Raw genomic sequence first — 26,642 nt, 5'->3', positions numbered from 1 at the left:
GGATTGTAAATAATACCCGATTTGACAGGCTGTTGACCAGATCTTCCAGGATACCAGGATTATTATTTTTCACATTTTTTTGGGAGGGGAGGGGGAAGGGGGGAGGGGGAGGGGGAAGGAGAGAGGGGGAAGGGGAGAGGGGGAAGGGGAGAGGGAAGAGGGGAGAAGGAAGAGGGGAGAGGGAAGAACCGTTTTCTACTCGCAAGTCACGATATACGACAAAACTGCCTTTTTTCCCTAAAATCTCTCACGATGTACTACTAGGTCAATAGTAAGTGGATCTTTACTCACCTTGGCTTCCAACTCGACTTTTTATGTTCCTGCAGAAGACAAAGACCAAATCAAGATGAACAAAATCAACGACAAATGAAAACCCCATTACAACACATCAAAATCCAAAGGGACTGGCAAACACAGGTTCTCCAAGACGTCGTGATTGTTTGAAAAAAAGGAGCTGTTATACCAAGAAACGTTACCATTTACTTTACTTATGATTGCTGCGCTGAAAACAATCGTTTTATCGATATCTGTGTATCAAGATTTTTTTTTCGGATAACCTTCTAAAATTGAGCTGAGAAAAAGTCTTTCGTTACAAGCCACGTATTAAATTTTGTGCAATCTCATTAAATATCATCCAGCGGACTTACACTAGACAATACATCCCGTAGAACTTACTACCTGCCTGGTGGGAGTCGTGATAGTCGAAAATGTGAGGGTCTTCTTTTAATTCGTTTAATATAGATGCAATTGTGAGAAACTTGTCGGATTTTACCGCCTCTTCTCTTCTCTCCAAAAAGGTTCAAGTGGGTCGTGAATGGAAGTTATTTAAGAGAAGATCTAAATAGGATTTAATAGCTCTCGCACTTATCATATTTAACGACAAGTCCATAACTTGTTACCTCATTCTCTTTAGCCTTGGGTGAAGGTTTCGGTTTGGGTGCAGGTTTAGGAGGAGGTGTTTTGCTTGAAGTTGCTGGTGGCGTTTTAGTCGCTGATGTCTTCTTTACGGTTTTCTCAGGCGTACCTTCAACTTTCGGCGGCCTGACAGAGAACATGAAGTGAGCTTCGAAATACGGTTTCTCGTTTCAAGTACACATAAACTTTACTAGGCATGCACATAGTGACCGAGTGATGTTAACAAAGATGACTTGATCTACCGCACACAACAGCACCTTATCTTTCCCATATTTGAGGCAGTGCACAAAGTACGTGAAGCCTGTTGAATAAACTATTTTTCCGACAGGAAAACATATCGTATTTTTTGTTTGAGGATTAACATGTGCTATTACAACTAACAAGTTTAGATCGTTAAAATCTTAATATATTTAGTGGGTCCTTACTTTCGGAGCTTGCCCACGTGTCCAGAGCATGATCTAACTGTGAGCATTGTTACTGCTACTGCCCCTAGGTGGTAGCCTAGTCCATCACAGGGTAACCCCCTATCCCCCACCCTCCGAGCCTCCCTGGCCGTTTTCAGGTACTCATTTATACTGCCAGGTGAAGAGAAGCCACAATGTAAAACGAAGGCAAAAAAAAAAAAAAAAAAACACACGAAGACACTCACTCTTGCACTGTGTTGGTCCAGAATGCCTCGATACCTTCATTTTCTTTACTCTCGTCCTGAGCGACAGCTGGCCTGTTGGAGGGTCGGGTGGGGAGGCGCCTTTTTTGTGGGGGCCGAGCGCGATCCTTGCCTAAGTGCTTCAGCCCTGAGGTCTTCATCTCCAAATCGTTGAAATCTGGATGATGCACCAAAAATATGGTATAAAAAAAGGAAGAAAGTAACCGTTCTACCTCGAAAACTGGGCTTGCAATAAGACTCAACATGAAACTTATGAGTTGATCATAAATATGTTTCGGTAAAATTCGATAACAAACTTCTGTGAAAACTTTGCTTGGTTGGTTTGGCATTCAGTAATAAATTGGAACTTGCTTGGGTTCTACTCCTTATAGAGAAACCAGGTTTTCTGTTTGTCCTATATTGGCAACAAACGTGGAACATATTTCTATATTTCCTTTTTATTTCTAACTAAACGCATATTTGCGTTCACTCAAACTTTCCGTTGGCAAGAAACTTTGTTTTTTTGGAACTCCTTGGTTCACGATCACGTCTATATGCACGATGAGAATCGCGTTTATGCTTCTCTCGATTAACATTAGATAGCTCAGTTGATAAATATATCTTTGGTTTCTCGATGAAAGGTTCACTCATAAATGTTCGCTCCAAAGAGATCTCTCATAAGGTTTGCGGATCGACACGTTCCGAAAACGATCGATATCTTTAAGTGGGTCTACCGCGAACGCTGTGTACATATTTTGTATGCGTTTGGAGCGCATTATACACAGTCTCCGTGCTGATGTGCTTATCAGTCAAAACGTCGTGCATGCGTGTGAAGGACTTGACTACGATTTGCGACTGAAGAAAACAAAAACCAATTTCAACTAGAGCATTTCGTTTGGAAAGTCCGAATAACAAATTAACCCTTGTGGAAAACAAACAGCTAACGCACCAGCTTTGACTGGGACGACCCCTTGAGGCAGCGACTTTCCTTCAACTTCATCCTTGGCTACTTGACGTTTTTCTTCTTCTTCCCCTGTTTTCACCTTATCCTCGACTTCCTTGACGACCTTCTCGTCTTCCTCGACCAGCCTGTTGTTGGATGCTGGCCGTCTGTTCACTGTGGGTCTTCTCTTGTGGCTCCTTCCACCCCCCTCTGTTCCAGCCCCTGCAGGCACAGTAAGTTGGGCCGCGCTCAAGCGATTACGAGCTTTGCGAGCCGCCTTCAAGAAAAAAAAAAAGGGAAAAAAATCAATAATGATGTAATCGTGGCGAGGAGCGAAGTTAATTCTTAACTCCGAGAAGTACACAGCGCCGCAAGCGAACACTAGTGGTGATAATCCATGAGCCACATAAGCAACTGCAGCAATCAACAAGTTACAAAAAGCAATTCAGCAGCAACCTAGTTTTGCCTTGCTTCACTCTGTCACTGGTCTGCAAAATTCCCGCTGCCTTCTTAACGAATCAGAGCAAAACTTAAACAAGTTCCACCTTAGTCGCTTTCCCGCGCTTCTCTGTAATTTTCCTTTACATTTACTATTGTGCTTTATGACATTCGACCGAAATCCGCTTCATATCATTTCCAGATTCAACTGTCTTACCGCTGCCACATCGTCTTCTTCAACGCTCTTCTCAGTCTCCGTGTCCTTATCTTCCATTTTGCTTCGGTGTTCTCTGAGAAGGAGGTCCTGTGATGAAATATTTGTTATCCACTAGTTACTACCGCGAAATGTCTTGTTAAGGTACTAATGATTTTGTGGTACATGATTAAAACAGAAACGGCACTTTGGATGCGTTATTGACCACGCAAGAGGTCAAATATTGATTGATTGAATTGCTCCTGATTGAATATTGATTGATTGAAATTGGATGATTATCATGTTAGCAAATTTGAATTATTTTTTTGCGTTGTGTCAACCATAGTCGAGGTCCCTGAGTACTCAAATGAACAACGAGGGCTAAAGTGTATCTCCGGTCATCTGAACAGAACGGGCTTGGTAAACAAATAATTTATTACAACGCCAAGACAACATGATAAAGAAATGAAAAATAATTTTAAGATACTAATTCTAGTTTTACATATTTCACTTGTTTACAAAAGTGTTTAACTGAGTTTTGCGACTCAATCGCCATGAAAACTAAAGGAAAATCTTTTTTTTCCTTCACGTTAAAAAGTTTCCCAGTACAGGACGTAGAGAAGCTGGTAGATGTGGGCAAAACAATCCCCATCAAGCACTAACAATAGATCGTTTTCAGTCACGTGACCACTTTACAATTGGCCGCCATATTGGTGCACATGTAAACAGTGAACTCGTATCGCGTGAGCTCTAAAAAATGGTTTTGTGTGCGATTTTTGGCTGTGGAACCCGAACTGTTCGTGATAAAGGAGTTTATATGGCAAGAATTCCTTCAGTTGTAACAAATCAAGGCGACGAAATAAGAATTCTTAGCGAGGAAAGGCGAAAAAAATGGATTTCTGCCATCAGCCGAAAAGACCTCACGGACAGCATTTTGGAGCACGGACGAGTCTGTGGTAGACATTTTATCTCAGGGAAAGCTGCAAAAGTGTGGGATAGGTACGATCCAGATTGGATTCCAACCCAGAATTTAGGCCATAATAAATGTGATGCCGCAGAAAAGCTTCAAGCAGATCTAGAAGCTGCCGGGAAACGAGACGAGAGGGTCAGAGATCGTGAGATGAAGCGTGTTGCGGCAGAAAATGAAAAGCGGCTCAGGGAAGAAATCGAGGCCAAGCGACAAAAAATTGACGAACCAGGGGAAAAGGTCAGTGACATTTCTTTCAATTTGGACTCAGCGATGGAAGTGGAAACTGAAACAGGGACAGCTACTCAAACTGAGGAGTTCGATTATTTATTTCACACCTCGACTGCCAAACCAACATTCGACGAGACTTACTTCGCAAATGACAACGAGAAGGTGAGATTTTACACTGGATTGCCTGCTTATGATGTCCTGCAAACAGTTCTACAGTATGTTTCGAAATTCGTTGTAAGAAAGTCGCCAACTTTGTCACAGTTTCAAGAATTTGTTCTCACTTTAATGAAACTTAAACTGAACATGCCAATGCAGGATCTTGCTTACCGCTTTGGTATTTCCATTGCAACAGTTTCAAGGAAGCTTCCAGACTACGAAAGGCTTTAAATTGCTTTTGCGTGTAAAAGCTGGTCTCAAGAACCAAATAACAGAGTAAATCTGTCGATTCAACCGGCGGAAGACAGTCAGGTTCGAAGTGTTTCCCCTCTATCAAGGCAGGATCGATTCCAATCGTCGAGATTTTCTTAACGTAGCGCTCTCTGACTTTCCCATCCAGCTTTTTAGCGTAATCAGACAGGGGAATTTGAACAACATTGTCAGGATCAGACGAAGAATTTTTTTTTTCCTCGGAAGCCATAATTTTCGACAGTGAACTGAGAAGAATTATAACTTTGGACTCTGTTTGCATATATTTCTTACTGAAACACGTGACTCGGATGTGCACCAACATGGCGGAAATTAATTCTGTGACGTCACGTGAAAACGATCTATACTACCTTGGGACTTATCCAGATACAAATATTCAGTTATTCAACCAGAGTCCTCTTTATTAATACTTGTTCATGTCGGTGTGAAATTTAGTGACCGTCACCAACAAGTGTACCAGACAGTTCACCAAAACAAAAGGATAGCAAATCCAAAAAAATAATAAAGAGATTCATCGTCATTTCATTGCGATTTTAACCACATCCGACATAACCATACCATGTTTCCGTTACTATAATTGTACCCTGTTCAGGAATCTCGCTAACGCGTAAATTTCAGTATGTTTGTCACCCTTGCCGGCTGCCTTTGTTTGCGACAAAACACTTGGCATTCTTGGCAAACTTCGAACAACGGATTTTCACAAATATCCTCTCGTAGATTTTCTCAATTAGATGCGTTGACCACGCCATAACGTTACAACTCTACGCGAATTCCACTAGGGTCAAGTTACTGTGCAAGTAACCGTAACGATTATCATTAAAATAATACTCAAATACAATCGTAAAAATATTCTTTGGAGCAAGGTAAAATAAAAGTTGCTGCAATTCCAATGTCACCACTAAAATTGAGTTACCTTTGTTTTTCAAAATTTTACAACATGAACACACGCATATGCAGGATTAATGTCTACTGTGGACATAAACAAAGTGCCAAACGAGAACAAGACCGAAAATGGGCTCTGTCCTGGTGTACCGGTTCACAAGGGAATTACCATTGTTCTTTCTTTGTTTAGGAGTCATTGGTTAGCTGTTGTGTATTGTTCGGTCTTTTGTAACGGCTCTTGTGAACCGGTACACGAGGACAGAACCCGAAAATGTAACAATGAAAAGTTTCGATCTTTGAGAGAACATGGTTTCGTCTCCGACTCAGTGTCTACCTACCACTTCTTCTTTACCTTCAATTGCCCACTAAATAAATACAGTTCTAGTTCTTATTCTCCTCTTTACTCACCAGTTTATTGACACTATTTTCCAGCTGATGTATCACAATCTCCATGATCGTGTCCGCCATGACAGATGCCACTGTAAGCTTGTCTTCGCTGCAAATGAAAACAACAGGACCGAAGTGGGGTGGGGTGAGGTTATTTGGTCACATTTCAAGTTTTCACTAAATACCGAAAGAGTCACGGTGCGGTACTGGTAACGGAAATGTTTCAAGAAATCTTAGGTTTATTCTAAACGGTTAGGGATAACTACCGAGCGAATATTTCACTTTCAGTTAAAGCACTGAAAAGATAAAGGAAGTTTCAAGTCAGAGAATCATAATTCTTTTAGGTAAGCCAGATTTGCTTTCACACATCAGTTTTATATTGCTGGCAATGTATCCCTGGCTCACAAAATTAGCCAGCGGTTTGGCCGCACGGTTGAGACTGTATGTTCAAACAGTTTTCCCTAATAACCATTGTGAATGTTTATCAAAATTGGGGATCCAGTTCAAGAATTGACAAGTCTGGCTTGTTTGTTGTGATTAATAACGGAAGTACCTAAAAGGCTGAACCAGTTAGGCTGTTTTATTTCGCGTTTTAATTCCCCATATAAAATTGTTCTATTTCTTTTACCAACACAACAAACATGATTTACAAACTGTCCGCACTAGTTTAAGGGACATACGTACATAACTTTACATAAGTAAGCCACTTTTGAGTGAAATTTTATCCATATAAACTCCCCTGACTAAATAATAAAATCGAAAGGTTGTTGAGTGTCACTTACCTTAATCTATTGGCAATACCAGCTGCAGCTCGAGTAAGAATCACTTCTTCCACAAAAGTTTCATTCAGACTTGACTTGCCTTGTACAACAGCCAGTAGACGGCTTTGAACATCCTAGAAGCAACACGATTTTGAACATTTAAAACACCCCTTGCGTTCTCATGTCCACATAAAACTAGGTAGCTAACAGACCACTTCTCCCAAGTGGATTTGTACAAAGAAAAGCTTGTGTGCTAAAGTGTAGAGGGCCTCCTCTGAAGGCAACTGCATACTTCTGAAGGTAAATCTGTCAGCCCAAGACTATTATAACACAACGGCTGTAAGAGTACGAGTGTTATGGTCAACCAGCAGTGAAATATAGAAGATGCATTTCTATACCGCTCGGGAACCACACAAACATTTTTCTGCAATAGATACAACTTACGTCTGAGGAGGTGATATACGGACAAACTTCTTTGGCACAATCAATCATCTTATCCATATTATTCTGAAATCACGCAAACACACAAACCTCTACGTTACGAGACAAATAACCCTAGCATCATTTTTAGATTAAAAATTATAATTCAGTCGAAACAGGACGCTTAATGTTGGTCCTACATAACGCAGTATGCCGCATATACGCCACAAGGACTTGCTCGTAACCAGGCTATTCCCTCAGCACTCAGCGATGAACCATCCAACTTACGGAGACTGGGGCTCAATTCTTCTATGGGACTTACATTTTTTTCTTTTTTCAATTTTTGTCTATCAATTCAACGGAAAATTGATAAACCAAAATAATCTGAATCAATAGATATTTCTTAATCCTTTGAGGGTTACCACACACTAAACTTTACTTCTTAATTTACAAAAGGCCTCAATCCAAGTCTCCACACAGCGAACATCGACTATCAAAATTTTGAATCCCGCATACATATTTGTTTTTAATCAAAAGTATGCGCTGTACACTTCCCTGCACTTTACTTTGACTGGTCAAATTGCGGGACGTTTTCTTTATCTACCTTCATCTTCTCTTCAGCTGCCTTGTAAAACTCCCCTGCCAGCTCAGCAAATCTGGCTTCAACATCACTGTCACTTGTGCACAAATGGAACTTCAGTAGCAGCTGTTAAAACCAGAGGATCATTTAACATCCAGTTGACAATAAAACAGTTTTCAACTGAGTGTCGAGAGTAATCCGGAAAAGCTTTGTTTTTCTTTTATTTCACAATCTGATTGGTCCAGAAAACTCCCATCATCCTCTCAAGCAATCACATTCAAAACTAAGCCAATCGTGAATTGGTCACTCTAGATTTCCCGAACTTCCACAAGTTTGCTTTTCTCACGTTGTGTTCTCATTGGCCCTTAGTGCTCGGTTTAACGACACTATATCGAAATGCGCTCTTTTGTGAATCCTTTTATGTTCTTTCAAGTCTTGATCTCTCTTTACCTTACATGGGAAACTTGCCACCGACAATTATCGTGGAAAACTTGTTGAAGTACATTTCCCCTTAAACATTTGAAATGTCACCTTCGTTAAATATTGTATTGTATCGTATTGTTTCCTAAACTGCCGTGTCATGCAAAAAAATTGCCACTCTTCCAAGTTCCAAAGTTTACTACTGTACCAAGAGAAAATTTAGTTGCAATTTCTCCATGTACCAGATGAAAACTTATCAAAGAAAAGACGCTTTAAATTACATGCCCAGTAACAGTGAACACACCTGTTTAAGTTTGTCTGCATCCTGTATAAAATTGTTTGCAGTTTTAATTTCGTTCTTCACATCCGGATCTTTGGAGGTTCGGAGCGCGCTCACGAGGTCCTGTAACTGTACTACAAGCCGGTCTACCATCTGAAGGAGTCGAGGAACGATCAGTAATATGGAGCTAACAAACACATCAACCGACCGACAACTGGTACTAGTTTTCTCATAAAAGAAACCCAACTGCACAGAGTAACATATTGTGGTTTAACGTACCTGTTGCTGTGTGGAAGTGAGCAGCAAGCCTTGTTGTAATCTGTAGGCCTGTTCTGTTACTACTTTGTGCGGAGACTGATTCCTCAGCAACAACTTTTCGATCTACAACGAAATACATCAAGACATCCTTACATTCATTACGTTAACAAAAAGGAAAAAGATCCACGAGATCCCCTGCTTCCTTTTCTTTTCATACACGAACTAAATTCAATTTCATTGCGCTTGAATGCCAATTCGAAAGGGTTGCAACATAAACTAATGGAATGCATAATTACAGCTATTTCAAATGGAATGTCGGAAGTAGTCACGAACTGTGCTACATTCGCTTTGCTCCGCGCTATCGTTGATCAACTGACAATTCGCATCTCTCTGTGGACCAATCAGATGAAAACTTAAACCAATCACCACTTGGACTCTTGCGTTTTCCCGCGCTTACAGCCATTTGCACGTGCTCACTTTGAGTTCTTATTGGCTGATCGTGACATTGTTCTTCGCTGCGATTGGCTGTATGGTATTACTTGGTTGGTTTTTCGACCTTGAACTGAAAAGCGCTCTACGGAAAGTTTATTGATTAATATTCACCTTTCTCAAATGCTGCTCCGTCTGTGGTTTGAGCGACTGTGTAGCATCGTGAAGAGGCATGGGCATGGAAAGAAGTGTGTGGTTGCTACAACATAAAAACACAGACATCAACAGCATATCTTTGATCCTGTTTAACCATTACGCCACACAAATATATCACTTAATACTTAAACCAATCACCACTTGGACTCTTGCGTTTTCCTGCGCTTACAGCCATTTGCACGTGCTCACTTTGAGTTCTTCTTGGCTGATCGTGACATTGTTCTTCGCTGCGATTGGCTGTATGGGATTACTTGGTTGGTTTATCAAGTGGGAAGTTATGCTCACCTTTCCAAGGCTGCTGCAATGTCAGCAACACCTCTATGAGTTGTCCCATTCTTGTCCCAGTCGAGTGTTCTGAAATGTTCCAAGGTATTATAAGCGTATTCTCTTGTAAAAGTAGACAAGCACCCCCGAGGATGTCATAAGACGAAAGAACTAGCGTGCTTTGGTTCACGACGGAGAGGGATGTATTTACGGAGACCAATTGAATAACTTGTAGCCAAACCATCATTCAACTAATTCCGATTCCACCAGGAAAGGAAACCTTGGCGTATGGGTTTATTTTTCTTGATAAAGCTCTAAAAAACTTTTCGCAAATATTTTATGTCTGGCGCGACGATTTTCAGCTAAGCTAAGGGGAAGTGGGATGATGAAGTCATTCCTTACCTCAGTTTGCTGTTGATTTGAAGAGCTTTAGCCAGAATGCGTGCTCCCTCGTCTCCGATTTGGTTTCCACTGAAAAACAAGCACATTCCATGCTGATGAATTTCAACATGCAATTATCTGTGTTTGTGAATGCTATTAGTTACCTTGTTGAGAAGAACAAGATCTTTTGATCAGTGATCGATATCGAGAAACCCTTCGGTCAACAACCTCCAACGGGTGTTTGAGATGGACAACCATGCGTACGTGACCTACCAGTGCTGGCAAATTTTGAAAAGCTGTCGCTACTTGTTACTCAGAGCAGACCTTCATTTCCTAAAACTTTTTCGTGGTATTGAGAAAGCAGAAAATATAAAATCATGCTTGGTTAACCAAGCTGCTGGTTTACCTGATGTCAAGTTCTTTTAATGTTTCATTTGTTCCAAGAGCATCTAGTAACGGAATGATGTCATGTTTAAGTTTGGAATCGGCTAACGAGATTGATTCGAGATGCTGAAAAAGGAAAACAAGGAAAAGCGTCATGAGAATTTCACTGATTTCTACAATCAGATATCAAATTAATAAACAATCAACGTAACTTTGTTTGTTTGGTTCTCATGACTTACTGAATTTTCCTCAGATATCAGTTGCACCAGTGCCTCCATAACTGCAGTTGAGCTCCTGAAAGACATAAGAAACAGTACTTAATGTAAAATAGAGATCACACAAACAACACCTAAAAGTTCAAGTAAAGAGGACTATGGAAAACTCTGAACAATATCGTTACTGTAATTAGCACCCAGATCTTGCAGTTTGACGGCGAGAAAAAAAATTTGTTAAATTTTACGGTTAGAAAGAAAAAAACAAAAAAAAACCATTCGTCACTAACCCCCCAAAATGTTTTGGACAAAATAAATCTCCTTTATTACTGATTACACAAGTCGAAAAATTAACGTCGCGTCTATTTTGGTTATTTTTTAAGAATTTTGATTTCAACTTTCACATCATCCCCATCCATAAGCATTCTTGTATACTTTTGCATACTCTTCAGAATTATATTTTTCTATCTCATCAAACGAAGATTTTGTGGTTTCTGACACATTACTGAAGGGCAATTTTGTTACTGGTAGAAAACTATTCCAGTAACCTATTGTATCTCCTACAATGAACGTGTATAACTTACCTTTGTTTCATATTCTGTCCCAAGTTTAGATATCTCAGTGTCTTGTTTGATGACAGCTTCTCGAGAATCGGAATTAAGTCCATGTCAAATCCTGAAATTAGAGGAGACAATTCCAAAATTTTTTTCAGATCAGCAGTTTCACCTATTAAGATCTGATCGCTGAAATAAAGCTAAGATTAGTCAATTAAAAACTCACCATTATCACTAATGTTCAACCTGCTGACACATTTCAGGTGGGCTATATTGTCTGCAATTGCTTTCGCTCCAGAACCTCTGAGCTGCAAATAAATTGAAATCGGCATCATAATATTTACATCACTGTTAAAAGAAATAGAGCATTGAATGTAATCCGGGATTTTATTAGTTTTACGTCACTGATCTCTGTGATTGGTCTAGAAATTTCGCGCTACCTCTTCAACCAATAAAATGCAAAGCTAGAGGCAATAACGACTTTGTAATTCACGTCTTCCCGCGCTTTTGAGACGACGCAGTTTACGCGTGTTTACACTGAGCTCTCATTGGCTTCTAGAGACATGTTCTCCTCTTCTGATTAGCCGTTGCCATTACGTTGATTTTGGTTGTATAACTCTGCATCGAAAAGCACTCTTTTGAATATTTTTCAAGTGACGAAAATGTCTTTTGTCACTTTTTTTTGTGTCAGTATTATTAGTGATGTATGTTGGGTAAAATGTCAAAATTTCTTGCATAAATTTTTCACCCCTTAAGTGGATGACTAAAAAGACAAAAATTGCCGTAACTAGGAAAAACAGTAAACACAAAAAGCCAAAATTTCAACCTCACACTGTTATAAAACCACAGCCATGATTTGCTGAACATACCTCATTGTTGCTTAGGTTAAGCTCAACTTCACAAAGTACTCCGTTTTCACGAAGTCCTTCAAGAATTGCTCTACAAAAAATAAGGAATGAGGTTGAAATAACGTATTAAGCGAATTTCCTTAAACATTTTGTAATCCTTTCTATATCCACAATCTAACCATCTCTCGTTGCGCATTTTTAAACCCAAATTAATTCATTAATCTAAACATAATTAAGTTAATATAGTTTGGCAGCATACACACGTACCCAATGATTCTAAATCTATCCTTTTCAAATCAAATTGAAATGAGGATATTGGTGTTTAGGGAAGTACTTAATTCCCCTGTCATCAATTAGCACTAACCTGATGGCGTCAGTATGTAACTTACAGTCTGACACATCCAAAAATTTCAGAGCCTGGGTGGTGCTAAAATACTGTAAAGAAAGTAACCATCAACAATATGTGAGTCAGTTCCCATGAAAATATTCTTTGATGTCACAAAAAAGAAGAAAACATCGGCACATTTCTCAGAGGACACTAGATTTACAGATGCAGTAGTTTTAAAAAGGAGCAAAAAAGTCTTCTTTCTCTGAACTTTTTTTTTTACCTCTTTACCTCTTTCCCTACATGAAACAGTGATCTTACCTGTTTGAATGAAGGTGGAACATCGACATCTTTAGTTTTCCTGCGCAAAATTAACAAAAAAAATTGGTTAGCAACAACATGGTAAAATTGAGTAGAATCATACGGATACCACTACGAAAGTTAAAATTCAAAGTTAAATTTCCAAAATTATACAATTCCAATTGTGTTTAAATCTCTCAGATAGTGTGACCGACATTGCTGTTGATGCGGCATCTTTTCATACTTACACATGTATACGCTTACACTGTATATTTGCTTACTTTGAGGTAAAACTGTTACCGGCCAGATTGATGGTTGCCAAGTGTTGAATGCAGCCTCGGATGAGAGCACCAAATAACTGGAAGAGATACAAATTTCATCATAAGGAAACACTGTAATATTAATACAACCAAAACAGATTGGGTGATGACCTGTGATTGTGAAAATGAATGTGAAAAATAAAAAACACAATTGGAGCAATAATTACATATAAATAAAGTTAATAGGTTAAATTACATTCATAAGATAGGCAATTAAAGGACAGAATACTGATTACAAGGTAAAATTGAAGAACAGTTCCCTAAAATATCAGTCGGCCGACTGTTGGCGAACGAAACACAGAAAACACAACGAAAACAAACTCAGAAATGAGTAAACAGACTGTCATCTTGGAAAGTTTGAACTTTCACAATTACCTCAAAATGAATTTTGACAAACATCACGCGATAGAGGTAAATTTCGAGTGCGAGGCATTATTGGCCATATCTATCGTCATTTATGTGAACTTGATGTGTAGTATCTGACTGACACATTTCGTTCCGATGAAATTGGAAGAGTTTGGTTACTTAGATTTAGCAATACGAGTAAATTTTTTCAAAGACTCACAAAATTGCACTAGCTCGTGTTTCGGTTGTGTTTTGTTGGCCGACAGATATTTTGGGGAGCTGTTTTTCAAATTTACCGATTTACCAAAAATTTACCAATTTACCAAAAATGTTAAAATAACAAAATAATAATTTATTTTTACCAGGTCAAGAGGACATTCAGTATATGAGAGATCCAACTGGGTCAGCATATTTGGCTTGGCTAAGAAATCACACAGACCCTGCAAAGGAGGAAAAAGCTGTTTCAGGTAAGAATTCATTAGAAAACCTGTTCCTTTCACGAAATGCATTTAATTGCCTGTGCGCAGATGTCTACTATTTCCTTTGAAGCATGCAAAAAGGCAATGCATAATAATAATAATAATAATAATAATCTAATAATAATAATAATAATAATGACAGTCTTTATATGACAGTCTTTATACAGGGGGTTCACATCACTGGAGAGCGGTATTCTGTGAGGTTCTGTAATTTAATGGCAGAATCAGATAACATATGCAGTATTCTCCAGAGGTTTTCTAGTATCCAGCTGTAAAACAAACAACAGCCAACAAAGGTTAAATTTTATTTCAGATCAAAGAGAGGTCTTCCATTTCTTCAAGTTGTCTAATTCTAGAGGACCTGCATGAGAAACATTAGGACCAACTGGTGAAAATCCCGGCCATAAGGGCTTCTAAAGAACACTGAATGTGGAAATCACTATCACAGAGAATCAAACAACTACATGGAATCTATTAATACCCCAGGAAAGAAACTTACAGCAACTCCATCTCCTTTGAGAGGATTTTTGCTCAGATCTAGTCTAAATGACCAAAGAAAAAAATACACAAACAAACAAAATTAATTAGTAATAGTAATTCAGTATACAAGACTGACTCGTATCACTGCTAGGAAAGGAGGCATTGAAAATTTCAATTGGAATTCCATTTCAGGCCACCAATCTCTCCCAGACAAAAAATATTACAAATAATAATGTCCTTACAGACAGTGGAGGCACATGTAGCCAACAAGTTTCTGCCACAAACTACTTCGTGTGAGATCTGTTTTATTGTTACAATTATCACAAAGTAAAGTCAGTTTCTTGAGGATTTTTATCAAAAACTCGTGGCACTTGACATATCAAAGAGTTTTTTTAAGCCTTGATCTTTTCACCCTTTACTTTAAAAGTTCTGCAACTTACAAATAAACTGATGAAAAAGAACAACTAAGGGGAGCAGGGGCAGGGATGGCGCAGTGGTGATGGAGTGCTCGCCTCCCACCACTGTGGCCTAGGTTTGATTCCCAGACCTGGCATCACAGTTGTGGGCTGAGTTTGTTGTTGGTTCTTGTCCTAGCTCTGAGGGTTTTTCTCCTGGTCCTCCAGTTTCCTCCCTCCACAAAAACCAACATTCCAAATTCCAATTCAATCTGGAGTCAAGTGTCATGAGCCACCCACTTAGAAGATTGGGCAACCACTTCCTAAATTATTGACTTTAAATAAATCATTATTTATTTTATTAACTAACTTCAGTTAAAAACAAAATTTTGTTCACCTGTTAAAGTACATGTTTCATACCTTTGCAAAGAGCTTTCATTATATTTGCTTGTTTTTAAGGCCTGACCCAGAGAAGAAGCCCCTGAAAATATAAAAGAACAAAACCAGTCAATTAAAGATGTTTTCCTTTTTGCAGAATTGGCAAGCAACCCTGGCAAATCAGATTGAGAGGGAGAGGGAAGCTAACATGAAATAGCCGGCACTTGGACTGCCTATAAAGTGCAAGGTGATGTTGAAAGGAGCTTTTAACCCAACACAATCTTCAAATAATGCGAGTATGAATAGTTTTGCTAACTTAATTGTATAGTATCATGCTATCTTGTGAATCTCTGAGTAAGGTTCCTAATAAAAGATTAAAACCAAAGTTTCTACACTACACAGCCATGCCTTGCAAAAAATTCAGATATATACCTTTTGATGTGATTCCATTGTCAGCAAGAGAAAGAAAGACCAAACCATGAGGAAGTTTACTGAAAGCACCGGCTAGGTGTGTTAAACCTTTAAAAGGAAAGAGAACCACATAATAAACAATCAGTTAGCGAATTCTTAAATACTGTGTAATCAGTGAGCAAATGTCTACATATTACAATTTGAAGGGGGCGTTAACATGCACTAGCCTGTATATGGGAAAATTTGCTTTGGCACATTAGTTCCAAACCCAAGTGCACTTGATTTCAAATTTTAATTACAACTTCCTATTTTTCTCCCTGTCTCTTCCTCTGTCCGACAATGATATAATACATTGACTAAAATTGCATGTGCCTACCCCATTCAGTCCACCAAGAAGTTGCATGAGAGGAAAGAAACTGTGCACACTGTGAGTACCCCCCATTGTCCCTCATAATTAAATCCTTAGAAACCTTTTCTCGAAAACCCTTCACCACATGATATTTTCTGGTCTTGATCGCAACAATGGTTTAATATGTCACTTTCTCATGAGCATATACAAATACAGAGCTTTGAGAGGGAGCCAGGGAGAACTCATGTTGGTCTAAATGTCACCCCTATATCATGAAGACAACCCTTAATTAACAGAGTCGCATCAACTGATGTAGGAGATGCCTTTGCTTTTTATTTTTAAAGGAAGAAGCAACCACATGTCATGTATTGATTACATGATCACCATGCATGCAAACACTTAAAAACCAACCTCTATCCTCAATGGAGTTCATATTTAAACTCAGGGAGTGCAAAGCTGTTTTGGGATTTGAAGTGAGAGCCATTGCAAGTTTCTGACAATAATCCCTAAAAGGGCACAAATCATAGAATGGTTTGTTATTAAGCAGGCAGAACAAAACATAGGAATGGCAACCACCACATCAACAGTCTCACATACAATTACAAGTCATGCGTTTTTCTACATTTAAATACAAGACTGATCATCTGGAATTACCTACCGAGGTTAATTTGTCTCTTTTCTTGCCTTTAGTCTGGCCTACATCTACTGTTAAACACTGCTCTGGTCTCCAGTTTTGTTTCTGGTTAATTTTAGTCTAGCCTAGTCTAGTGTAGTCTGGTTATGCTTTTCTCTAATTCTAACATTCACTTCTGGTTGTTCATAATGAGGTCTAATCCTCCTCTAGTTTAGTATAATCAAGCAACTGCTCTAATCATTATTCTTGGCTGCATGGTTTCTCTTCTAGGCTTTTCTCTAGTCCATATAATTTATAGTCTAGTCTGTATATTCACAATTCTAGTCCTGTCTTCAGTCTTATCTAATATGTCTAGTTTATCACCTGTTTTGCTCCCTAACATAAATGTATTCTGACATCTGGCCTAGTTTAGCTGCTGGTCTACCTGACTTTGCATAGACCCTATAGCATCAAGAAGCCGAGTAAGTATCATTCCCAGTTACATTATTACCAGGTTGAATCAAGTCATCTGGAACCCATGACAGCTGTAGCCCACACGATACATACAGAGAACAAAGAACTGTCTATACTGCCCTTACGTAAAACATACATTGTAAAGAAAAGATGTCACCATTATCAATAGATTACATTTCAATTTAACAACAATGAGATTATGACATCTCAAAATCATTTTACATCCATGTTCAATCTAGTGTGTACCTGCCAAAACCAGCACTATCAAGTACTAGTTCTTCTACTGTTGTGGACTTCCTCACAGCTCTGATAATGGCATCGCAGACTTCTGATCCCTATTGAAAGGAAAAGTTATCAAAAATGTACTAAACAAGATTAAAGTTAAAAAAGCCATTTACCACTCTTTTCAGACAAGAAAACATAATGGCCTCATGACAAGACTGAGTTCTCTCTTCTTTCCCTTTAAGTATCAATTCCAGATATATACGGGTATAATTATATAAAAACATACCAGTTTATATGAGTCACATGTCACTTTAGTGAACCAATCGTTGTACTCAAGAGTTGAAATAAAAGGAACCAAATCCCTGAAAGATTGAAGAAAAGCTGTAAAACTTTAGAAAATTATTATGAAAGAAACATTACTGCACAATGGAATTTACAACAAATGCTGGTGCCAGTGCAATAGATAATTCTTTTCACTAACTAGAATCACAGAGTTACATGTAGAGACCCATAACAGAAACTCAATGAAAACCCAAGGAGTCATTAAGTTTTATGCAACCACTACATTACAGATTACACTGCCCTTAACTGCCTCCCGGTTAGCTCAATGGATAGAGTGCTGGACTGTTGTGCGGGAGGTCGGGGTTCGAGCCCCGGATGGACCAACACTCAAGGTCTTAAAATAATTGAGAAGAATATGCTGCCTTTCTATAATATCAAGAAATGGCTAGATATCCTAGTCTTCTCAGATAGGGATGAATAAATGGAGGTCCTGTCTCCTGCAGGGTTAGGGGTAGGGGACGTTAATATCCCATGCACGAGATTACTGTGTGATGGATGTCCTCCCCTGGGGTGGAATGGGTGGGTTACTGGGCCCGCAGTGATTGGCACAAAAGCTGTTGCGGTGTCCCTGCCTGTCGGCAAATCTTGTAAATAAATAATTCAATCAACAAAATGAACTTGAAAATTTAAGAGTTACATGACATATCTATGATGGTCATATGAAAAAAAACATTGAAAATTCTGACTGTTTACTTTGTGTTACCAACCAGTAGAAGCATCATGAAATCTGTAGCCAGCATTTTGCCATTTGCACAGGACTTGAACAAATATGTTCTACAAACCATGCTACAAAATAACTGACTTACTTGTGCTCAAGATGGTCAAAGTCTTGAATGTTCAACTCTTTGGTATTGAGTGATAAGTAAATTGTGTCAATATCCTACAGATACAGCAAGAAAACATAAATTAAAAGCTTTAAAACTTGATCAAAATGAGCGACTGTTACATTGCACTTCTCAAAATGACCATGCAATGCCTTACTGTTCATACCTCAAAAATGTACAAATTCCATATTCATTTGCAAACTTTTATTCACTGTAAGTACATACCCAAACAACTTCATCCAGATGTGGGTGTCCATAGAAATCACACATTGACACATACACTTTAGAAAATCCACCTGAAGGGACATTCAGAAAATGTAGAGTAGGTACATGTAGATTATGCATAATTATTATATAACAAAAATATATAACAATAAAAGATAAACAAAAATAACTAAAATCATAATTATATAAATAAATATAAATAACAAAAATTCTAGAATTAATTAATTAATAGTAAAAATAACAGTAATAATAACATCATTGTATCCCTTGATACAAGGGTGTGCACATGACCTTTGGTTTTAAAGGCAGTATATTGATGCTTTGTCTGATGTCTTATGAAATAAATAGTTACCAATACACAATAATTTGGTTCTATCAACTAAGTTGAAATTGTAAATTGGCCACCATAAAAAGTTAAAAAGCTGACATTTCAAGCATTAGCCCTTCATCAGAATGAAGGGCTAATGCTCAAAATGTCAGCTTTTTAACTCTTTATGGTGGCCAATTTACAATTTCAACTTAGTTGATAGAACCAAATTACCTTGTTACCCCCACTAACACAGCACCACAGTCTCTTTAGAAACTAATATCCCCTCTACCAATACACAGACTGTTAGTAATAGTTACAGTAAACTTTTGACTTCATCTCTTCAATTCCTTTTACATCCAGTGAACATTATGAGGAATTCATTCAAATAGAGTTCATTATAGCTCACCACAAGGTCCAATCTCCACATCTCCTCCTGTATTCCGCAAGTTGTTGGCCAGTGTGGTCACCTGTTCTTGCCTCATGTCACTCTCTTCTGGCGGTCCATACACCACCCTTAGAGAACGGCTGTAAGTAAAGTACAACATTCATACCTGCCAAAAATCTTGATAGAGGTTTTGCACAGCAGCCACATTGGATGGCAGGAACAATCAAAATAATTTGCATAAGAAAGAAAAAAATTTCGCATGGGTAAAATAATCTATTGTTCCCGCCATCCAACATGGCTGCGGCACAAAACCTCTACAGAGCCATTTACAGATAACATTTATTAAGATCAAGAGAATAAATGAGGTGATTACCAAGCTAAGAAGCTTTGTTGTTAAACCTTGAACTCCCAAAAGTGACTAACATGTAACTTCTCCCCATAATATCCATACATGATCCAGCAAAGAGGTAGTGAGAATACTCAAACCTATCAGGTAGAAGTTGTTACCTTGATTGAACACCAAATTCTCATAACCAGTTTACAAAGAAATGTGTTGCAGCTTGAGGGGAGAATTAACAATCAGGTCTTTGGAGTTTAAGGGTTTAATAAATTTTCCTTGTCAGTAACAAAGAAAGTGTAGAGAGAACAATATGGAGAATTTATTACTTGATACTTGCTGGGTATTGAGGGTTAAAATTAATGTATCTTATACTTACTCTGGGTTACCCGACGGAAAGTTTGATTTAAGAGCAACCAAGATGTGAGCAATGATCTCTGTGCAATCTTTGGGTTGAAAAAGTCTGAAATAATGTGGCTTGTCCCCGCATAACATTGTTAACTGAAATAATACGATCAAATGTTTCACTGTATCTACATCAAAATATCACACATGGGTATTAACTGGAAACAGCACTTAGTTAAAAATCAAAAGTATCTATTAATTCATAATTAATTTTTTAAGTTGCATTTAAAAAGTATGAATTCAAATAATTTTTTTATTTCTTTATTTTCAAAGATTAGACCAGATGTCACACTAATATTACAATTATAATGAAACAGACCGAATCTTACAATTACTAGAGGGTGTTGCTTGAAGTTCAGCTAAAACTGAATCACTCATCAATTGGTGAAATAAATTTGAATTAACTAAAAAATCTAGCGTAGTCTGCAACTGCCTGTCTGAAAACGACTTACCAAGAGAGGTTTACTACTTTCAATTTTCTGTATTTCCAAAACATGCATACTAAAATCCACCTACAAAGATAGAAAAGGAAAGTAGCTGTAAGGTGTCTTTCAAGTTCATTTTTGGTTCAAAGATCTGCAATGAAATAGGTATTTGATTAAAGCACATCAAAGTACTTTACTATCTCTAATTATAAAGAAAATAAATATAATTTGACGTAACACAATAACTGAATGATTCTCTCACTACATAACAATTCAATTTTTTTGCAATTATCAAAAAGTCACTGAAGCATTCAGTAACTCTGAGAGACCAGTCAAAATTGATTTGGTCATGGTCATGGGTTCAAATCCCACACTGGCCTGAATTTTTTTCAGGCCTTAATTATTTCCACTACTACCCCATAATAAGTAGGCTTTAATATTATTGCAAGAATCACTTTCATACATTTCATCAAACCACAGTACATATAATGTATTTTCACATATTCAAATTCAATCAAAATTGATTTGGTAGGTCAACATATTGCTGTATCTTTTTGCTAGTCTGTATGAGAGGAAATAAATAATGGTAATTGAATTGAGTGGAGTGCAATTTGGGCTGAAATCATACGCGTGATTTGAAATCAGAAGTATGATTTCAGACCAAAATTGCATGACACGAGGTTCAATTACCACTTTATTCCATCCATTTTGAAATCGCCCAAATACAGGACTTGGTCAATTCAAATATTTTATTGATGCAGTACTGAGCCAGTTTTTAAATAAAAAGCAGAACCGGAAACGCTTTTACATCTTATTTTGTATGCAAAACAGAAAGACCGACGTCATGTGTCAAAAACTCAGTCAAGCGTAAAATGATGTAATTTTAGAGTAAAAAATGGATGAGATTTGTGAATAAATCGCACCAATTAGAGCCAATCAGATTACAGGGACCACCAGTGATTTCAAAATGGATGTAATAAATACCAGTACTACCTTGAGTCATTACATGCATTGCAGAAAGGAATTAAAGATCGAGAAAAATCATTCTACACTGATGACTCTTTTTTTTCTCCCATAGTTACAAGTAAATATGAATATTAAAAATTTGATTCATCCTGGCTACTAGTTTAATATTTGCACGTACACTGTACATGTCCATATTATTCATAATAACAATTATTATAATTATAGTACCTTGCAGCCATTCTTGGTGCTGGTAAGGACATAGAACCGATGTACTGAGAGAGCCTGAAAATAAATAAGAACTGTTTTTATAATAACAACAATACCTCAAGTTATCATTTTCATGCAAACAAAAGAAACATCATTAAAAGCAGCCCACATGGGAAATATGAAGTGAATCCTGAGTTCTGATTGGCTACCCAAGCAGGCAAGATGGGCCCATCTTGCCAGTTCAGGATTGTCTGCTATGATCCCATGCAAGAATAATATCGTGTGGAGGGAACTTACAAAGTTCATAATTTTCAAGCAGTCATAACAAAGAAAACATAAATGACTCTAATGGGTTTATGGTGCTAGAAACACAACTGGCTTTCTTTCCCAGCTCTTGAAATAAACAACTTAAATTCTTTTTTTATTCCTATTACAGCAAAAATCTTTATGCCATATAATAAATCATTCAGTGACTTAGCTTGTATGGTCAAGACAGCTGGATATTATCCTTGCTCTTTTTTGCATGTTCACGGACCTTCAACTTTGTCTCTGTCCATAAAAATGCAAAACAAGAACTTGGCCAATATCCAGCAATCTTGACCTCATGGTTGGTCAATAACACTATATACATCAAATTTACATCTTCTGAATTGTATCTAAACACAAGTATGTGCAAACTAAACTATTTCCTCTATATAGATTTACAATCCAGCGGCCTCATGAGACATGCAACTGAAAAGAAAGGAATACAGCAAAACTAATTTCTGCTCCAATTAAAATTTCCCAGCCATGCTATGGCAGAACCCAACAGCTTGACAAATAAGTTGCCTTGTTAACTTTTCCTTTTGTTCCCTCCCAAGGAGCTGATTATGATCAATATCAGCTTAAAAAATGAATTGCATACATTAGCCAATGCAAAGGAATGAGCAGCTGAATATACAGTGTACATGCACTATACTTGCCCACTAGGGGTGTCTTTTTGTCACTTTTAGTGTATGTAATAAAGTAAAAGCTGATAAAAGCAGAGGCCCTCAGGAAGAATAGCAGCACAGACTCAGGAATTGAAGTTCTGACACATTGAATCCGTAACTGAATTGTTGATTCACTACAAGATCAAATCTGATAAAAAAAATTGCAGTTGAAGCAATAGCCACCTCTTTACAACAGTCACTTCTCTCTTATATTTTGCCTTTTTTGATTCATTCTAGATGAAAAACTACAAATCATATGAACATTACAAGAAAATTTGCTTTAACCTCCTCAGGACTGCATGCCCTTCACAACAGAAATGGATAACAATTAAGGTACATTCTAACTACCAAAATACCCTCTACTATATCGCCAATGTATCTACAACTTACACACAGTATTGAAGAGAATTGGTGCAAACACATCAGGGCAGACATAAACCCTTGAAAACTGAAACTTCCCATAAAGAAAAGAAAATTTATCTGCCTTTGCAAGCAAATGTTCAACAAACTGATACACTCAACAAACTGATATACTCTGTCACTCTTAATTATTTTACTTTGTTCACATTTTACCTCTAAAAATCAAATTATGGTGGTTTTTGATTAACATATTTTTTAAGCATCATACACTGCTACAAAATCATTGGCATTTGTGCCAAATAAAAATTAATGTTCTAGACTCTTCAACAGGTGTCATATCAAACCCATTCTTCCCTGTAACAGGCAATGTTCTCATTGCAACGTGGTTTGAATGTGCACAGACTGTATGTATATGAGTAGTTAATCTGACTAAGCCATGTAAAAATTCCAGCTTCACACCCCTTGTCTAATCAAGGAAATCAAGACTCATAAGTACCAAAATCAAGTGTTTTTGACAATGAAACTGAATTATTTAACAGAAAATTACAGCTCAAAAGTAAGTTGACAGTCCCAAACCAAAAATCAATTCTTGATCCTCAAAACTATCACCAATTTAAGGCTCAAGGACAGAGAATTTATTAACATTGAAAATATAAGTACATGCATACTGCACTATCATCCTTGTAAGAAAAATTGACAAGTAAATGAGCTAACAACAGCAATACTACCAAAAGTACCATGCTCCATTAAAGTACGAAGAACAAAGAGGATCAAGTGTAACAAGTACAAACAGACTTCACTGCCATTAAAAATTAAATCAGATATTGGAAGAAAGGTTGAAGATATCGTTATAGAAACTCATCCCATTTTAAAGAGAAATAAGATACAGTTTCCCCTAAAATGATAGTATCGCACCCCCAATTCCTTGTGTGACATTTAAACTTCAAGAATGATTTTTCTCTACATGTATGAATCTTTTGATAAACCAATAGAAGCTATTACTACCATTTATAAGTTTTGAAGTAGACAGAGGATAATCTAGAGTTTGATGTCAGGCCCAAAATTTTTTTGTATAAGAAACAAATTGAAACTAACACATTTAAGATTAATATCAGACTTGTGATTCCCATTACCTATATTTTTTTAAGCACTTAAAAACAAATGTATAACAACAAAAGATTATGAAACAAATTTTATACACTGGTATGCTGTTGTTATTATCCACTGTAACATTTTGGCTGACACTCATGATTTGAAAAACTGTTCCTGAATAAATCTTTTATTTCAGAGACTACTAGTCATTTGAAAAGGTTGTCAGTCTCATTCAACCAGTAGAGTTCTCTTTTTCTTATTCCTTTTCAAAAGAATTATTAGTCCAACAAAATTAAGATTACCCAAGAGATTTTGTTGCACAATAAAATTTGTACACAAACATAAGCCAAAGTGAGAGGATCACACTTAAAAAGTTCTAACTTTTGAAATAAAAAAAAAAAAATTGGGGGCAAAGGTAATGGCTTGCAAATACTTTGGCATCTGGGCCAGGGCATAATAGTTGGCAAGTCCCTTGCACAGGGTTGCTCAATTCACACACACATCATTTTCTCTTTCAATTCCAAACACATGGTTTCTGCTAGACGAGGTTATTATCCATTTGCAGTTCTGCGAGAAATCTCACTTATTTCAAAGAACTCATGTAAATGTTATTTATTTCTGTGTCACACAATTAGAAGGAGAGAAAGACCTATATCATCCAAAAATGAAAGACCCAGAGACACTCAATATCACTGCAGCAAGTTCACATAATTGTTTATATCGGCGAGATCAAACTTAAAACCTTTAGCTATATTTCGTTTATTTTGAAAGAACTGCTTTAAACTTACAAAGCTCTACATGCTGAAGTAGATACAAATATTGTACATGAAATGTGTACCGTTTCAGTTCACACCTAACATAATCATTGTCTGTAAATATAATTTGTTGATTGTCCATCAAATCAAATAAAGTGAAGACGTACAATATTTTGTCAAAACAATCCATACGTAGCAATCGAAACTAAAAATATATCGAAAGGTCATTTACTAAATTAAATAACTGAATAGTTGAATTTCGTGGAATATTCCGCTCAAAGGAATTTGTCTGCCCCAAGTTGGATACATTGGACTCCACACAAACGAAACCAACCACTCATGATATTGTTAGGTTTACAATCACAAGATTACAGCCGATGATCTGCTCTAATGCCAAGTAACTATAAGGAGAAAAATTTCGAAAAGCCAAAAACCGAAAGCTGGAGTAAAGCTCTCGATAAAATCAACAAGATATTATCAGCTTTCCTGTTGCCTGTGACAAGCAAAAAGAAAGTTTACAGATCGCTGAGCAATCCCACGGTGATCGCTTGTGATGAGAACAATTGCAAGTGCTGGAATGTTTTGACTGAACAAATTGGCCGGACTAAAGGTCCATAACACAATCACTGGAACAAAATTATAATTCAAAACCATAAAATCTACCACGAACACATAACAATGGTTACAAAACAGACACGAATATCTCTAGTTAGGAAATGAATCCACTCATGTAAAGAAACCGTACCCTCTCGCCAGTGTCTATACGAAACATCGTGATTGTTTGACAAATACTCACCAAAATTCTAGCCTCTGAGCGGTCCCCCCTGAACTCAATGTTCCCTTTCTTGATGAAGGCTAATTCTATGTTCCTCCTGATAGCCAACTGTACATTTTCTGCGGACATGATCGCATAAACGCATCCAAATTTAGCTCTCAGTGAACAAACTGATATAGAAGCATCCAATCTTGACGGAAGTTGTCGCGGCATGAAAGAAAAATTTTGCATTATAAATATCACTGGTACCTAAAACACCGGGCTCTATTTCTGCGGAATCATCCCCCATGACTTTTTTCGACCAAATGCGCTGTGAAATTCAGCGTCCAACGCTGTCAAGGTAAATCTAAACACGGAGCAAAAATCTGAACCCTGTTGTCACACATTCATGTCTCCTTCCTGTTCAAGCATAGGCTGGGAGTGTGATTACCATATTAGGCGTGTCACTCCTTGACTCCCTAGGGTGGGGTAAGGGGCTGGTACAACACCAAACCTGTTCAAAATTTTCCACCTTGGAGGTGGGTCGCTTCGAAAATTTATCGTAGTATTTTTGTGTGGATTAGTTATTTTTTTTTCTGACACGAACAAATTTTTACGGCTCGAAATGACCACGATTTGTAAGAGGAACTTTTTCTCTGTTTGAGCAACGGATCATTAACATCGAAACATGATATTTTAACTTCATTTGGCGTGTCAGTGAAGTTTCACTGAATTTTACGATGGCAAAACCGAACTGTCCGAAACTACATAAAATAACATGATCAACATAGCTTTATATTTATTCAAGATGAGGAAAATAAGATAACAGAACAGCATGACCGACGCATCAAGAAAGAAGAAACAAAATTGCTTTCCCTTTTCTTCACATACTCCTTGCATAATTATTTTCTCGGACTGAAGGAAGTAAAATTTTCCAAAGGCTCACTTCAATAGATTCTGAAAGAAGTTGTTGTGAACATGCAGTGTAAATTTCCATTAACCCTATAATTTGCATAATTTCCTTATCAGCTAAGGAATTTATTTGAAATCCAATTAAATCGCGTTTGCACCACTGTCAAATCGTTTTATCAATTCACTAGTTGAAATCTCTTATTCACTCCATCTGTTGAAGATGTTTAGGAATCAGAAGTACCC

The 26,642-nt window shown here is 37.5% G+C and overlaps 1 protein-coding gene across 1 annotated transcript in view; it reads right to left on the bottom strand.

Moving 5' to 3' along the window:
- Positions 1-25,920, bottom strand: part of LOC111339998 (uncharacterized) — a 30,494-nt gene extending 4,574 nt beyond the window's left edge. Inside the window, exons 1-37 of the mRNA XM_088754560.1 lie at positions 25,758-25,920; positions 25,530-25,627; positions 21,577-21,630; positions 20,410-20,469; positions 19,932-20,053; positions 19,237-19,355; positions 18,521-18,591; positions 18,278-18,351; positions 17,416-17,491; positions 17,151-17,239; positions 16,229-16,323; positions 15,490-15,576; positions 15,100-15,160; positions 14,304-14,346; positions 13,688-13,765; positions 12,942-13,018; positions 12,682-12,721; positions 12,400-12,470; positions 12,057-12,126; positions 11,414-11,495; positions 11,218-11,308; positions 10,661-10,715; positions 10,444-10,547; positions 10,059-10,127; positions 9,678-9,746; positions 9,351-9,435; positions 8,769-8,870; positions 8,514-8,642; positions 7,814-7,915; positions 7,234-7,296; positions 6,811-6,923; positions 6,050-6,137; positions 3,160-3,246; positions 2,511-2,781; positions 1,565-1,739; positions 900-1,041; positions 292-320 (exon numbers count right to left, since the gene is read on the bottom strand). Of these exons, the coding sequence (XP_088610686.1) occupies positions 292-320; positions 900-1,041; positions 1,565-1,739; positions 2,511-2,781; positions 3,160-3,246; positions 6,050-6,137; positions 6,811-6,923; positions 7,234-7,296; positions 7,814-7,915; positions 8,514-8,642; positions 8,769-8,870; positions 9,351-9,435; positions 9,678-9,746; positions 10,059-10,127; positions 10,444-10,547; positions 10,661-10,715; positions 11,218-11,308; positions 11,414-11,495; positions 12,057-12,126; positions 12,400-12,470; positions 12,682-12,721; positions 12,942-13,018; positions 13,688-13,765; positions 14,304-14,346; positions 15,100-15,160; positions 15,490-15,576; positions 16,229-16,323; positions 17,151-17,239; positions 17,416-17,491; positions 18,278-18,351; positions 18,521-18,591; positions 19,237-19,355; positions 19,932-20,053; positions 20,410-20,469; positions 21,577-21,630; positions 25,530-25,627; positions 25,758-25,797 (3,281 nt within the window). The 5' untranslated portion in view covers positions 25,798-25,920. The remainder of the gene's footprint in view (positions 1-291; positions 321-899; positions 1,042-1,564; positions 1,740-2,510; positions 2,782-3,159; positions 3,247-6,049; positions 6,138-6,810; positions 6,924-7,233; positions 7,297-7,813; positions 7,916-8,513; positions 8,643-8,768; positions 8,871-9,350; positions 9,436-9,677; positions 9,747-10,058; positions 10,128-10,443; positions 10,548-10,660; positions 10,716-11,217; positions 11,309-11,413; positions 11,496-12,056; positions 12,127-12,399; positions 12,471-12,681; positions 12,722-12,941; positions 13,019-13,687; positions 13,766-14,303; positions 14,347-15,099; positions 15,161-15,489; positions 15,577-16,228; positions 16,324-17,150; positions 17,240-17,415; positions 17,492-18,277; positions 18,352-18,520; positions 18,592-19,236; positions 19,356-19,931; positions 20,054-20,409; positions 20,470-21,576; positions 21,631-25,529; positions 25,628-25,757) is intronic.
- Positions 25,921-26,642: the final 722 nt, after the last annotated feature.

The sequence above is a fragment of the Stylophora pistillata genome, chromosome 3, assembly GCF_964205215.1.
Source record: "Stylophora pistillata chromosome 3, jaStyPist1.2, whole genome shotgun sequence".
NCBI classification, from domain to species: Eukaryota; Metazoa; Cnidaria; class Anthozoa; order Scleractinia; family Pocilloporidae; genus Stylophora; species Stylophora pistillata.
This window is presented reverse-complemented; position numbering and strand designations above follow the sequence as displayed.